The 16,727-nt window shown below is 29.6% G+C and overlaps 1 protein-coding gene across 1 annotated transcript in view; it reads left to right on the top strand.

The window, feature by feature from the left end:
* The window catches only part of LOC107754397 (tricarboxylate transport protein, mitochondrial-like), a 21,610-nt gene extending 10,020 nt beyond the window's left edge, over positions 1-11,590 (top strand). The window contains exons 4-9 of the mRNA XM_016570815.1: positions 7,236-7,374; positions 7,472-7,556; positions 8,649-8,753; positions 8,877-8,992; positions 9,607-9,680; positions 11,084-11,590. Coding sequence (XP_016426301.1) covers positions 7,236-7,374; positions 7,472-7,556; positions 8,649-8,753; positions 8,877-8,992; positions 9,607-9,680; positions 11,084-11,198 — 634 coding nt within the window. The 3' untranslated portion in view covers positions 11,199-11,590. The remainder of the gene's footprint in view (positions 1-7,235; positions 7,375-7,471; positions 7,557-8,648; positions 8,754-8,876; positions 8,993-9,606; positions 9,681-11,083) is intronic.
* The last annotated feature ends 5,137 nt before the right edge of the window (positions 11,591-16,727 follow it).

Raw genomic sequence — 16,727 nt, 5'->3', positions numbered from 1 at the left:
TCATAACATTCAAATGCAAATGTTTATTTTAAATTAGACTAATATTCATTTTTTATTCACAATCTCCTCATCACAGACAGGCACAGCACTCATTTCAGCATGTGTTCGTGTTTGTGTGAGCTGTCTGCGTCACTCAGAGCACGTGCCTGTATTGTGCGCTATATCCAAAAAATTTTTATATCGTTATTGAAGAAAGTTGGGCTAGACTAACAAAACATTCAAATGCAACAACGTCACTTACATCATCATCATCACCGCATCTCGCGCGCTACTGATGACGCTCCCTGACGCACTCCTAACATTCGATTGTACTATTTTTGCATTCAAATGCAAATGTTTATTTTAAATTAGACTAATATTAGTTTTTTATTCACAATCTCCTCATCACAGACAGGCACAGCACTCATTTCAGCATGTGTTCGTGTTTGTGTGAGCTGTCTGCGTCACTCAGAGCACGTGCCTGTATTGTGCGCTATATCCAAAAAATGTTTATATCGTTATTGAAGAAAGTGTACCGTCGATAAATATCGATACCGTTTTATCACCCAGGCCTACCGTTAAGCTCCAAAAACGGGTGATTAAAGCACTGTAAAAGTGTCCTAACGGTAGTCCATATACTTGTGTGCTGTTTTCTAAGCGTTGTTAATTTAGTTTCATTGATTTACTGTTATCCACCTCATTTTTCCCGTAAGAGAGGGCACAGTCATTTGTAAATGTAATGTGTCTGGCTTCCGGTCTCATCCACGTCCAGCTATTTTTAGCTGTACAAAACCGCTCGTTTTGCTGCTTGATATTGCAAACCGGTGTGTCTTACCATATTATTATAATGTATTATCTTAATTATGAACACACTGGTTTGTAGTGCAAACAGTTTTACCGTTTACTGCTCGTTGTTATTCTTCTCGTTATTTCCCTGCAGTGGCTAATGAACCGGAAGTCTCGCCCATAGGCTTATTTCCGCATTGAAGAATAAGGTGGGTAGGTTTTATGAATATTTTAAATTAGTTTTTATTTTTGGATTTTTTAGTTTCATTTTATTTATAGTAATATTGTTGTTTTTGTCATTTTTATTATTATTTTTTAAATATATCTATGTAATTTTGCTATTAGTTTTTAGTTTATTAATATACTGTTATAGTTTTTATTATTAATATTTGAATACATTTTTCTTTTTCTTTTATTTTCCATTTTCTTTTTCATTTAGGTTAGTTTTAGTAATTTTGTTGTTTTTGTTATTTCTATTCGTTTTTTTTTATATATCTATATAATTTTTTATGCTTGTTTGTTTTTTAGTTCATTAATATACTGTTATAGTTTTTATTAATATTTTGCATTGATTTTTATATTTTTGCTTTCATTTTCAATTTAGTGAAAGTTTTAGCAATTTGGTTGGTTTTGCTATTTTTATTAGTTTTAAAAAAAGAACTATATAAGTTTTATATATATATTTTAGTTTTCTTTAGTTAATTAATATACTGTTATAGTTTTTATTAATATTTTTAATTAGTTCTTATTTTTATATATTCCACTTTCATTTTCAAAACTCGTTAGTTTTAGTAATTTTATTGTTTTTGTCATTTTTATTCATTTTTAAAATACATCCATGTAATTTTTATACTTTGTTTTTAAGATATAAGATAATCATAATAGATGCATAAGAAATAAAAAATAAAACAATTTTATTAATATACTAATAATTAATAACCGTTTATTAATATACTGTTATAGTTTATAATTTTTTGTTTTATATTTATATTTGGTTTTTATTTTTATATTTCCCGTTTTCATTTACTTAAAAAAAAAAAAATTCAAATGTATTAAAAACTAGACAGAATTTTCATTTTAAGGAAAACGATTCCTTTAACATGGAGAGAAAACAGGAATAAAATTCTTTCAGGATTCATTCATGCATGAAAGGATGAAAGTGAAACGCGACACAGCAGCCACAGCAGCGGCGTGTCTCGTGGGCTAGACTAACAAAACATTCAAATGCAACAACGTCACCATCATCACCTTAATAGTCCTCAATCATTTAAAATGCTAAAGAATAAATTATTATTTATCAATAATAATAATAATTATTATTATCATTATTTAAATAGGATGTAAATATTTTAATATAATTCAAATTATTCATTTGTGTAATTTAAAATTTTGTTTAATAGTGATTTAAATTTAGTGTATTTTTATTTATTTAGACAAAAATGGTGTCTAATTTAATTTAGTTTCATTTAATTTAATTTATAGCCATTTATCAGTTATCTGCCATAAAATAATTATCAGCTTATCAGTGATGGCCAGAAATAAAATTTTGGTCCATCCACTGGTCCTTTGGGTAAAAAAATAAATTTTATTATTGATAATAGTCAGTATAGAACCAAATAAAAGTTTATTTATCCACCGTATTCCCATAAAAATAGGCGTGGCCATTTGTACATTTTATGGTTCTTGTTTCCGGTCTCATTTTTAGCTGTACAAAACCGCTCGTTTTGCTGCTTGATATTGCAAACCGGTGTGTCTTACCATATTATTTTAATATATTATCTTAATTATGAACACACTGGTTTGTAGTGCAAACAGTTTTACCGTTTACTGCTCGTTGTTATTCTTCTCGTTATTTCCCTGCAGTGGCTAATGAACCGGAAGTCTCGCCCATAGGCTTATTTCCGCATTGAAGAATAAGGTGGGTAGGTTTTATGAATATTTTAAATTAGTTTTTATTTTTGGATTTTTTAGTTTCATTTTATTTATAGTAATATTGTTGTTTTTGTCATTTTTATTATTATTTTTTAAATATATCTATGTAATTTTGCTATTAGTTTTTAGTTTATTAATATACTGTTATAGTTTTTATTATTAATATTTGAATACATTTTTCTTTTTCTTTTATTTTCCATTTTCTTTTTCATTTAGGTTAGTTTTAGTAATTTTGTTGTTTTTGTTATTTCTATTCGTTTTTTTTTATATATCTATATAATTTTTTATGCTTGTTTGTTTTTTAGTTCATTAATATACTGTTATAGTTTTTATTAATATTTTGCATTGATTTTTATATTTTTGCTTTCATTTTCAATTTAGTGAAAGTTTTAGCAATTTGGTTGGTTTTGCTATTTTTATTAGTTTTAAAAAAAGAACTATATAAGTTTTATATATATATTTTAGTTTTCTTTAGTTAATTAATATACTGTTATAGTTTTTATTAATATTTTTAATTAGTTCTTATTTTTATATATTCCACTTTCATTTTCAAAACTCGTTAGTTTTAGTAATTTTATTGTTTTTGTCATTTTTATTCATTTTTAAAATACATCCATGTAATTTTTATACTTTGTTTTTAAGATATAAGATAATCATAATAGATGCATAAGAAATAAAAAATAAAACAATTTTATTAATATACTAATAATTAATAACCGTTTATTAATATACTGTTATAGTTTATAATTTTTTGTTTTATATTTATATTTGGTTTTTATTTTTATATTTCCCGTTTTCATTTACTTAAAAAAAAAAAAATTCAAATGTATTAAAAACTAGACAGAATTTTCATTTTAAGGAAAACGATTCCTTTAACATGGAGAGAAAACAGGAATAAAATTCTTTCAGGATTCATTCATGCATGAAAGGATGAAAGTGAAACGCGTTTCCAGACAATCTTACGTTTCTCATTGTTCTAGTTATTCTGAATCTAATTCATCCAATGCCATTAAAACGACTGATGTAGTCCGGACTGGTTCTGGATCAGCGGTGGTTTAGCAGTGTGTGTCTCTTTAAGTGTGTGCCTTCATCACACTCAGATTGATTATCGTCTTCCTCCTCCTCTTTTCATTAGCTGATTGCACTGGTTTTGCGCAGGTGACCTTGTGTTTGTCCTGCTAATGGATCCAGTGCTGTACGTCTGACACCGACCGCTGGATCCCAGCCCAGATTACATTTACGAGCAGCGTCTTATTTGAATGCAGCTGTGTTTTCCAGAGCGCCGCACCCAGACGTCCATCAGAGACGGAAACCGCTGCGGCTCTGATAGATTCATCAGCCGTTTATATGTGTACAGGTTTTTTTGCATTAGTGCTACAAAATGTGCAGTATGCATATCACTGTAGAACACTGTATCCCACAATGCAATGCACTCAACTTGACCTGGAAGTCATATCAACTGATCATTATTTGATTGGACTAACAAAAGTTAAATTTTTACATAAAATTAGATTTAAAAATTTAACTTTTTTTTTTCACTCAAGGCAAAGACTCTATGCGTTAATTAAAGATGCTAGTTATATCACGTGTTTATTCTACTGTTTGAAATTATTTTTTTGCAGAATACAGTATACTTTTTTTGCATAATCACTATTCAGTGCATACTAGTGTTATTTTAGTATCATTAATAGACTATTATAGTTTTTATTATTAATTATTTTGAATTTGTTTTTATTTTTATATTTTCAGTTTTTATTTTAATTCTAGTTTGAGTATTTTTTTGTGTTTTTTTGTAATTGTTTTAATAGTTTTTGTTTGTTTTTTTTGTGAATATGTCTATATAGTTTTAATATTTTTATTAAATTAGTTATTTTAGTACTAGTTAAACCACATTAAACAACAATGAGAAATGTTGCTTTGGCAATTAGCTAAAGTAAAAGGTTTTTAATATTTTATTTTATCTTAGTTAACAGTTACTTTATTTCAAGTTAATAAATTGTTTTAATTCTTATTGATATCATTAATTTGTTTTTTAATTTTTACATTTTTCAGTTTCATTTCAGTTAGTTTTAGTGATTTTGTTGTTAAAATATATCTACTGTATATGATTTTTATACATTTTTGTTTTAGTTCATTAATATACTGGTATAGTTTTTATTTATATTTTGAACAAGGTTTTATTTTTATTTTAGTTAGTTTTAGTAATTTTGCTGTTTTGTCATTTTTATAATTTTTTAATATATTTTTTCAATTTTTATACATCTTGTTTTAGTTTATTAATATACTGTTATAGTTTTTAATCCATATTTTGAATTAGTTTTTATTTTATATTTTCATTTTAGTTCGTTTTAGTACTTTAGTTTAGTTTTGTCATTTTCATTTTTTTTAAATATCTATAATTTTTATACATTTTTGTTAATAATCTGTTATAGTTTTCATTAGTATTTTGAATGAGTTTTTATTTTTATATTTTCTGTGGTTTATTTCAAGTAACAGAGTTACTGGTTTTAGTTATATTTAATGTTAATAGCCATGGTGCACACTACTTAGTAAGCAGTATGCAAGTATTCCATTCCAAACGCAGCCATTGTGAGCTCGTGCTCCGGCATACTGCTGTTTGAGGCATTTATTAATGCATACTGCATACTGTTTAACAATTTATAAAAAAAAATAGTATGCAATATAGCATATGTTAAGCAGCTGGTTAGTATTCCTTTCTAAACAGCCAGTCTGTCTTGGTTAGTGTGAGTTTCATCCTGTCATGCTGAAAAAGCTGCATGAATAGAGCTGGATGGATGATTTAAAAATTGAATTTGATGGAGAGAGAGAGAGTCAGGATAAATGAATGACGCCGGCGGAGACGTTAAGCAGACAGAAGAGTCGAGGTTCAGGTAGAATGACAGACAGTTTGTGTTCAGCTCTTCTGTTCACTTCAGTGCTATAAATAGCGCTGGACTCTGCTGGACGTCCTGCGGTCGTATCTGTCTTGAGTAACAGAAATAATCGTGGAGCAGGTAATAAAAACACAGGGCTGCTTCCTGCTGCTAATGGACACCTGTGGCCTTCCCGCCGGCGCTGACGCTTCACTGCTGACGCAGCTCGATTCACGAGGAAACGCTTTAAAATAAGCCTCAGATCTGATTCTGAGGACTGTGACTTGAGGCTAATGGTGTGTCTGCATGAATAAAGTCTGTGGAAATGCATGTCTGTGTTTCCTGTGTGTTAATAGGTAATATACAGAGCCAGTGGCTGAATTCAAAACAGCGTACTATTCTTCTTATTTCTGCTATATATAGATATAGCATTATGGTAGTGATGGACTAAATATTATGCGGTAAAAGTAAGTCCCCGTTATTTAATTTAATTTAATTTTTTTTATTGTTTTTTGGTTGAGAACAGAGGAACACCTTACATAACAGAAAAAGAAATAAATAAACAAATATTTAAAAAATATATATAAATTAAAATATAGCAAAGGTTGCCATACATTACACATAAACTTTCAGGAATAACAAAGATTGCCATATGATACATATAAACCCTTACATTATATCAATAAACATTTATATACACTTACAAATGCAATGATTTAAACCACCAAGGAGCTTGTTAACCATTTCCTCCATTTCTCTAACCTCTGTTACTATTGGGAACCAGTCTTCTCTCGTGGGTGGGTCTTCCTTGTACCATTTCCGGGTTATCGCCTGTTTACTTGTTGCCAGTAAAATTTTAAATAAATATTTATCATCTTTTCTGACTTCATCTGGAATATCTCCCAAGTAAAGAACATAAAATGATTTTGGTATATGTAGAGTGAAAATACTAGTAATAGTAGACCGTACGACCTCCCAAAAATGATTCACTTTTGAACATTGCCAAAATATATGTTTTATTTTATTTTTTAAAGACAAATGAAAGAAGTGATATAGCAAACTTTGCATTAGTTAGTATTTATTTTATTTTATTTTATTTTATTTTGCCAAATGAAAGAAGTGATATAGCAAAGTTACTTTAGGAATTATTTTATCTTATTTTACTTTATTTAATTTTGTTTTATTAAGCCAAATGAAAGTAGTGATATAGCAAACTTTGCATTAGTCAGTATTTTATTTTATTTTATTTTATTTTATTTCATTTCATTTCATTTCATTTCAAAGCCAAATGAAAGAAGTGGCATAGCAAACAATTACTTTAGCTATAATTTTTTTAATTAATTTATTGTTTGTATTTATTGCACATTTGTATGACTTGCATTGTTTACCATTATGCTTTCCTCAGAAACAAACGACTGTGTGTGACTTATTGGGGTGCAAAGAAATGATTGATTCATATTGCGTGCTATTTTTTGAAGTGTTAACAGGTTTTTTGGAGAGCGCGTTGAGGTTCAGCATCTGATTAGTTTCCAGCCCTGCAGCAATGCTTTATTCTCTAATGTTTGCTTTCTTCACCTCAGTCTCTGCTTCATTTAAAACACAGTGGTGTGTGATGATGATGATGATGATGATGATGCAGTTACAGTTCTCTGTGTTCCTCTGCAGGTTCGGTGTGTTTGAGATACTCAGTAACCAGATGAAGGACGAGGCTGGGAAGCTGGACAGCACTCGAGGGTTAGTCTGCGGTTTGGGTGCCGGCGTGATGGAGGCCGTCCTGGTCGTCTGTCCCATGGAGACTATAAAGGTGAGGTCAAAGGTCATTCATGTTGAACATTACATTAGCATTGGCATTTATTTCTGCCGCAGTTTTACCGTATGTGCTTCATCTCTCACGTTTCCAGGTGAAATTCATCCATGATCAAACCTCGGCTAATCCCAAATACAGAGGCTTTTTCCACGGAGTGCGAGAGATCGTCAGAACTCAAGGTGAAAAACCTGTTGTTTTGACTGTTTCAGATCATAGTTGTGGGAAAAACTCAGTGTCCTGATTGCAAGGTCTGGCCTGTTGAATTTTCCCCCATGACAAAAGTTTTAAAAGATAGTTGAGACCTTAAAACAATCGTGACAGTCTTCACTTTCTACTTGAGATTATGTAATTTTATTTATTTACTTATTCATTCATTCATTCATTCATTCTCCAAACAATTAGACCTATAAAAGGTGTTTGGTATGCTGGAGCTGTCTTGCTGTTAGGAGCTGCATCCTGTTTATTTATTATTTATTTTTGCATCCTTTTTATTTATTTTATTTTATTTTATTTATTATTTTATTTTATTTTATTTTATTTTATTTTATTTTATTATTTTATTTTATTTTATTTTATTTTATTTTATTTTATTTTATTTTATTTTATTTTATTTTATTTTATTTTATTTTATTTTATTTTATTTTATTTTATTTTATTTTATTTTATTTTATTTTATTTTATTTTATTTTATTTTATTTTATTTTATTTTATTTTATTTTATTTTATTTTATTTTATTTTATTTTATTTTATTTTATTTTATTTTATTCCCTGCTCTTTACTTCAGTCTTTCTGTCAATGCTTTATACTCATCATGATAATGACAGTCTGAATATTATGCATTAAATTTAAGTCACCATTATTTTATTTTATTTGTTTACTTGTCTTTTGCAGGACCATGTGGGGCTTTAATTTTGTTTTAATTTGATTTTAGAAGCTACAAATGAGTCAAATGAAAAAAGTGATCTAGCAAGCATTTGCTTTAGCAATGATTATATTTTATATTTAAGTTTTGTATTATTTTTGCATAGTCTATCATTTGCTCTAGCATGTTTTTCTCAGAAAAAAAAACATTGTATGTCAATTATTGTAAGTATTGAAAAAAATATCAAATGTTTGTTAATCTCAGATTTGTCACTCTTGGTGTAGATTGCAATTCACTGTAAATATGTATTTGCAAATAAGTGATTTAAACATCACCATACTATTATAGTGCATATGATCGGATGTATATAATGTGTGTTTTCCGTGTTGCTCTGTATGTGTCTCTCAGGAATCAGAGGGACGTATCAAGGCCTCACAGCGACCGTCCTCAAACAGGGATCCAATCAGGCGATCCGGTTCTTCATCATGACCTCTCTCAGGAACTGGTACAAGGGTGAGAGTGTGTTTGTGCATCTGCAGTATCACACTCTATATAAAACACTGTGAGCTGCACTGCCCTCTGATGGCAGAGAGAGTCTCATCTCTTCACATTCGGTGTTTTTTGGATGTGTTGTAGGTGACAATCCCAACAAATCCATCCACCCCATGATCACAGGAGCGTTTGGTGCGATTGCAGGAGCGGCGAGTGTGTTTGGAAACACGCCGCTGGACGTCATCAAGACCAGAATGCAGGTGCACAGATCATTTATCAGCTCATCTCAACACAAATCAATCCTGTTATGAGCAGTGAAGCTGTTTATATTGAAAGCACTTGATCTGCTGCATTGAAACACACCTTATTCTTTCTGTTTTTGACTCAATGCACAGCTAATCCAGCCACTTTATTTTCTCTATTATTTTAAATTATTTACAGATGTCATGAATTGATTTCTATGAATTGCATTAATTATGTAATATATATGTGTGTGTGTATGTGTGTGTGTGTAACATCTGACTGCTACACTTGAGCAAATCAAATTAAATTTTATTTATAAAGCACTTTAAAATTAAAATAAATATAAATTAAAATAAAAATACTATACAGTAACACAATATTAGAAGAAAAAAGAAAACAAATAAATATCATATTAGAAAAAATAAATAAATAAAAGAAGCAGCTCATGATATTTATGGTTTCTGGCCCACGAATTTCAGTCCTCATTTGTTTCAAATCATCTGAGATTGTAGCACTATGTATGAAATTAATTTGCTATTATAAAATAAAAAGTTTTTTTAAGGTGAAGTGTATACTACTGTAGAGTATTTCTGTTGAAAATGAAGTTTTAATGAAAATGTTTTTTTTTTAGGGTTTGGAGGCTCATAAGTATAAAAGCACAATGGATTGTGCCATGAAGATCATGCGGCATGAAGGACCAGCGGCGTAAGTGTGTGTGAGTGTGCGTGAGTGTGTGTGTGAGTGTGTGTGTGTGTGAGTGTGTGTGTGGTGTGCACAAAAAAAGCAGCTTAATAAACATACTAAATAATGTCCTAATGAAAATGTACAAATGCAGAAAGGTGTGTGTGGCAGGGTTAATATCATTAAATAATATTAAAACAAAAACCATTTTAAAAATTACATTATTTGAAATCAAATAAGCATTAACTGAAATTAAATAATTATTTGAAAAATTATCCAAAAAAATTATTATAAATTATTTCAGCTAGTTGCCAAGGCAAAATGTCTCATTTTTTTAAGTTGAAATACTAAAATAACTAGAACTAAATAAAATAAAACTTTATAAAAACTATAGACATATTTAAAATAAAAACAAAACTACTAAAAATGACAAAAACACACATTGAAATTACTAAAACTTTGACTAAAATTAAAATGTAAACAGACAAAATATAAAATGAAATCTCTATATAAATATATATTTAAAACATTAACAAAAATTATAATAGTATATCAATGATACTAAAATAACACTGGTTGCTGGTTAAGTTTAGGGTTGATCGATTGATTTAGTTTTACAAACTGAGGTTTGTTAGTTGATGAAAACCTAATAATTAAATAATTTAAAAAAATAAAAAAATAAAATCAAAATAAACACTTACTAAAAAGATGAAATATTTTATGTGATCATCTACATGTCTTGTGGCCATTAATCAACATCAGAAAACGTGAACATGTGAATGTGTAGTTAAATTCCTGAAATATTATAATATATAGTATAATATTTAATTATAGTAATAACTAATATTAAATGCATATTTTAGGTCAAAGGGATTCAGCTGACCAAAATAAATAAATAAAAATGTTCGGGAATCCCTGATTTAACCCATAAACATATCAGTGCTACAGTCAGTGTTATTTTAGTATCACTGAAATACTATTATAGATTTTATTAATATTTTGAAATAGTTTTTATTTTGATATTTTCTGTTAACATTTTAATTTAATAAAGTTTTAATATTTTGCTGTGTTTTGTCATTTTGATTATTTTATTTGCATTTTATTTTAATTTTTTATGCGTTTATATAGTTTTTTATCGTTTTTATTTCAGTTTTAGATATTTCATTACATCTACTAGAGAAATGAGAAATGTTGCCTTGGCAACTAGCTGAAACTAAATATGTTTTTTTATAATATATTTAAGTTAACATTTATTTATGTTAATTAATGAATATACACTCTTAAAAATAAAGCTGCTCAAAAGATTCTTCAAGCGATGCAGACAAAAAGGTTCTTCTATGGCATCGTGAAGCACCTTTAGTTTTTAGAGTGTTGCTATGGTTTTGGTTTTAGTTAACTGTAATATCAGTGATTAAATGTGTGTGCAGGTTTTATAAGGGCACGGTCCCGCGGCTGGGCCGAGTGTGTTTGGACGTGGCCATCGTCTTCATCATCTACGAGGAGGTTGTGAAGGTCCTAAACAAAGTCTGGAAGAGCGAGTGAAGGAATGAAGAGCCGAGACGCCATCACTGTGACGTCTGCAGTCAATTCTTCCCATTAGTTCTGCCTTTAAACACGCACATAATATTGAAAATAATCTTATTTCATATAACAGCTCTAAAAACTGCAGTCAAATTAACATGAAACATTGTAAGTGCCAAATTTAACAGATTTTAAATATATGATTTAACTGCTAGATTTAATAAAGAGGTTACGTTTGCGCGCTAATAAACGTTAAACTCTGAGCCAGAGACATAATCTAGAGAAAAGTGTGACAGTAAATGAATTTAATGTTTTAGCTGGAGAAAATCTTCAAGAGGAAGTGGGAATATTTACATGTTGGGAGTGTATGAATATTTATAGATATATTTACTTAACTACAGATCATTCCATAATACTGTGCGAAAGATATTTAAAATTTGATTGTTTTTTTTTTTTATCTTTCTGACATTTCTACTTAAAATGTTTTGTTTTTATCTAAGGCTAATATTTTTACATTTGCAAAACCTTTTTTATTAATTAATTTGAATATATTTATTTTCCTGTTGCACACGTGCCTTTAAACATCAAACTCTTGACATTTATTTTTCAACACCAACAGACATTTTTAATAATTCTTTTGTCAGTTTGGAAGCATCTTTTGTCGGGCATGACCTGCTGTATCTGTCTATGTGCAATATCAACTGTATTATATATACAACTGGAATCCAGATTCAGTGAATGTCAAATACATGCATGTACTGTAAATGTGACTTTCGCCTCTGAGCGGACCTGATATGGATTATTAAAGTGTTTCTGCAGCATGCATCTCCAGCTGTGTGTGTGTGTGTGGTATGAGGTGAAATAGTGTCATCTATCTTTTATTGATACTAATTGAATAGAATCAACATGGACAGATGTTTAGATCTTGTGCTTCAGTGTGTGTGTGAGAGTGTGTGTGTGTGAGAGAGAGTGTGTGTGCGTGCGTGTGTGTGTGTGTGTGTTTGGGCCCTTTAGAAATACTCTGTGGGATTGTTTGTGCCGTAAACTGTTATGTGTATGTTCTTGTCCTTTTCTTTGTAGAGCTAGAATGAAGGCTTCTTAAACTAAATGCTAAAGTGCTAATAAAATTATTTTATTTTCACAGTTAAATCAGCTCTGTGACATTATTGTGGTTTTGGCTCTTAAAGTTCTACAAGGTACCTTTATTTTAAAGTTTGTGTAAACAAGGTCTGATTTTTGTACAAGATAAAATCATATCTGTACACTTACATTCAAAGTTTTTTCAAGAAATTAATACTTTAAGCAAGGATGCATTAAATTGATCAAAAGCGACAATAAAAACAATAATGTTACAAAAGATTTCTATTTCGAATAAATGCTGTTCTTCTGAACTTTCTGTTCATCTGTGAATCCTGAGAAATAAAATGCGTCACAGTTTCCACAAAAATAACTGTTTTCAACATTGATAATAATCAGAAATGTTTCTTGTGCAGCAAATCAGCATCAGGGTTATTAAGTAAGTAGTTAACTAATAGTTAAGTAAAGCCCAAAAATCTTAATTTACTTAAAATAAAACATAAAAAAATAAATAAAAGAAAAGAAATAAAACTTTAAAAGCTAAAGCTGAAATAAAAATTAATATATACCCAGGTAACAAATTTAAGCTATTAAAACCCTTTAGGAACATAGTTTTGAAATGTTTCTAAAATATTAACTAGTCCATTTTTATTTATATTTTTGGTGATTGTAACTTTATTTAAAGGTTACATAAACGTTTCTGACATTGTTCTACTAACTTTATTTTTATGAATTTTATGAATTTTTATTTTGTGAGAATGTTGTTCTAAGAACATTTTCTCTCAACATTATGAGAACATATCAAATGTTAAATGTTATAACTTAAAAAAAAAATTTGCATTACAAAAACTAATAAAACCGACAATCAGCATATTAGAATGATTTCTGAAGATCATGTGACACTGAAGACTGGAGTAATGATGCTGAAAATACAGCTTTGATCTCAGAAATAAATTACAGTTTAACAGATACTCACATAGAAAACAGCTATTTTAAATTGTAATAATATTTCACAATGCGTGCGTGCGTGCGTGCGTGTGTGTGTGTGTGTGTTTGGGCCCTTTAGAAATACTCTGTGGGATTGTTTGTGCCGTAAACTGTTATGTGTATGTTCTTGTCCTTTTCTTTGTAGAGCTAGAATGAAGGCTTCTTAAACTAAATGCTAAAGTGCTAATAAAATTATTTTATTTTCACAGTTAAATCAGCTCTGTGACATTATTGTGGTTTTGGCTCTTAAAGTTCTACAAGGTACCTTTATTTTAAAGTTTGTGTAAACAAGGTCTGATTTTTGTACAAGATAAAATCATATCTGTACACTTACATTCAAAGTTTTTTCAAGAAATTAATACTTTAAGCAAGGATGCATTAAATTGATCAAAAGCGACAATAAAAACAATAATGTTACAAAAGATTTCTATTTCGAATAAATGCTGTTCTTCTGAACTTTCTGTTCATCTGTGAATCCTGAGAAATAAAATGCGTCACAGTTTCCACAAAAATAACTGTTTTCAACATTGATAATAATCAGAAATGTTTCTTGTGCAGCAAATCAGCATCAGGGTTATTAAGTAAGTAGTTAACTAATAGTTAAGTAAAGCCCAAAAATCTTAATTTACTTAAAATAAAACATAAAAAAATAAATAAAAGAAAAGAAATAAAACTTTAAAAGCTAAAGCTGAAATAAAAATTAATATATACCCAGGTAACAAATTTAAGCTATTAAAACCCTTTAGGAACATAGTTTTGAAATGTTTCTAAAATATTAACTAGTCCATTTTTATTTATATTTTTGGTGATTGTAACTTTATTTAAAGGTTACATAAACGTTTCTGACATTGTTCTACTAACTTTATTTTTATGAATTTTATGAATTTTTATTTTGTGAGAATGTTGTTCTAAGAACATTTTCTCTCAACATTATGAGAACATATCAAATGTTAAATGTTATAACTTTAAAAAAAATTTGCATTACAAAAACTAATAAAACCGACAATCAGCATATCAGAATGTTTTCTGAAGATCATGTGACACTGAAGACTGCAGTAATGATGCTGAAAATACAGCTTTGATCTCAGAAATAAATTACAGTTTAACAGATACTCACATAGAAAACAGCTATTTTAAATTGTAATAATATTTCACAATTTTACTGATTTTACTGTATTTTTCTCAAATAAATGCAGCCTTGGAGAGCAAAACATGTCTTACCAAATGTATATAGATTGACAGTTTGCCTGTGCAGAAGTCATCATGTTATGGACAGTTGCTATGCAGCTTCTAAGGTGTTCTAAGGTTGCTAGGGTGTTGCTAGGCGAGTGTCTGTGATCTGGTGGTGACCTCTGGAATAACACTAGTTCTGTATCAGTCCGGCGGAATGAAGGATTGTTTGACTTCTTTCTTCTTTTTTGGGATGAAAGATGCGGCAGTGTGTCTGTCTCCTGTCTGTCTGTCTCTCACACACTCCGCTGAGAGATTCCTCGTCTCTTTATGTCCTGCTACAATAGCTCTTTGTTAGAAACATGGAAAGGAATCTCTTTCTCTCTTGTTTTCAGTCTCTTTTATCAAATCTAGTCTTGTTCAGTCTCAATACGACCGACTGATAAGAAGAAACAGGTCTGTGATTTTCCAGCAGGATTCAGTGATTCTCTCCTTCTTTCACAGGACAGACGTGGATCTGTCTTTTGTTGTTCGTCTGGCTGTCGGTCATCAGAAACTCCCACCAGCAGATGTTTTACGGTGCTGGACGAGCGGCGCATACATGAGCTCTGATGCGAAAGAGAATCGCATTCATCCGCAGAGAGAGAGACGGACAGTGAGTGACCCTCTGACCTCTGCTTCTATTATCAGTCACGAAAACTACAACTAAAACCACTGAAACACACTTCTGTTACTTGGAATAAAATAAACAGTAAATTAAATAAAATCTAAAAAAAATTTAACTTATTTGATTTCAGCTAGTTGCCATGGAGACATTTATCATTTTTGTTTATTTTAACTTTAAGTACTAAGGTAACTATTAATATATTAGAAATTAATATACACATATATTTAAAATATATATACAGTATATAAAATAAAACAACAAAAATGATAAAAAAAATACTAAAAACAGAAAATATAAAATAAAAAAATAAAATAAAAAATATAATTAAAAAATTGTAAGTTATTAACTATAATAGTAAATTATAGTAAATCGTGATTGTAATTATGATAGTATATCACAAATACTAAAATAACACTCTAATGTTACTTTCCCCCTTTATTTTAGTTTTTTAAAATGCATTTTTTCTTAATATTGTTACCAGCGGCTCACATTAACACACGGACTGCATTTGCTTTGCTGTTTTGTGTTCAGGGGTTTTTGTTCAAGTTTCTGTTTGCAACTTCTCTAAAAGTTCTTTAGTATTTCTTTAGTACAAATATCTAAAGATTCTTGAATCAAGATGCATTTTCTTGAGAAGCAAAATGACTTGTTTTGTCAGAGAAATCAATCAAAATTACGGGAGCTTTATGCTTAGAAAGGGGGAAAAAAGACTGCCAAAGGCGTTAAGTGGATCAATAATTTATTGTTTATTATAAATATTTAATTTAATTTGAAATAAGTTTATTTTCCTGACCCCATTGTTAGAAAAACACCCCATCTTTTGTTTTAATTTCTAAGAAAACAGGGCCTAATATCTTAAGTCATTTTTAATCTCAAGTAAATGTAGTTTGATTTATATTTACATATTTACACTACAAAACAAGAAAAAAAGTTCTGAGTAAGAAAATATATATATATTGTTTCTTTGTTGTTATCTTACTATTTGTTATTCTAATATTGTTACTCATACTTGTGAACTCTATTTGCACTCTTATTTTTACACAGTTTTCATTGTGCGCAGACTCGCAGCAAATGCTTCGGCTGTACAAATACACTGTTTGAATCTGTTCTCTATTAAGTGTTCTATCAGATTTTTGTCATTTTTTCACAGTGTTTGTTGTGAATATCCGTCAGACAGACTGACTCCGTGGCATGAATTAGCGGCTGTCTCAGCGTCAGATGTGAGGGGGATTTCATAATCATAATTATCACGTCCATCACCCAAAGCGAGCTGAGGAACCACTAGCAGATGTTGTGTAAGAACAGCTCAGAGTGCTGATCTCAGGTCAGATCCTGCACGTCTGAGATGTCTTCACTGCAGGAATGAAGTGTGTTCTCGAGTTTGTTGGGTTTCAGAACCAGAGACAGAAATGAAACAGGGTTTGGTGCAAGATGCCACCTGAACGTAACAAATACATCCAGATATTTAGAATGTAGTGCAAAAAATACAGCCGAAGTGAATTCATGTTTTTGCATCAACATTTGGTATACTTGTGATAATCTATTTTAGAACTCTTTATGGGTTTAGAAACCAGATTTGTATGTGTGTGTGTGTATACATATATATATATATATACACACACACAGTTATTATATTTAAACTATTTATA

This window comes from Sinocyclocheilus rhinocerous, unplaced genomic scaffold, assembly GCF_001515625.1.
Source record: "Sinocyclocheilus rhinocerous isolate Xijiao unplaced genomic scaffold, SAMN03320098_v1.1 scaffold1223, whole genome shotgun sequence".
Lineage (NCBI taxonomy): Eukaryota > Metazoa > Chordata > Actinopteri > Cypriniformes > Cyprinidae > Sinocyclocheilus > Sinocyclocheilus rhinocerous.
The sequence above is the reverse complement of the archived record's forward strand: the minus strand, read 5'-3'. Positions and strand labels throughout refer to the sequence as shown.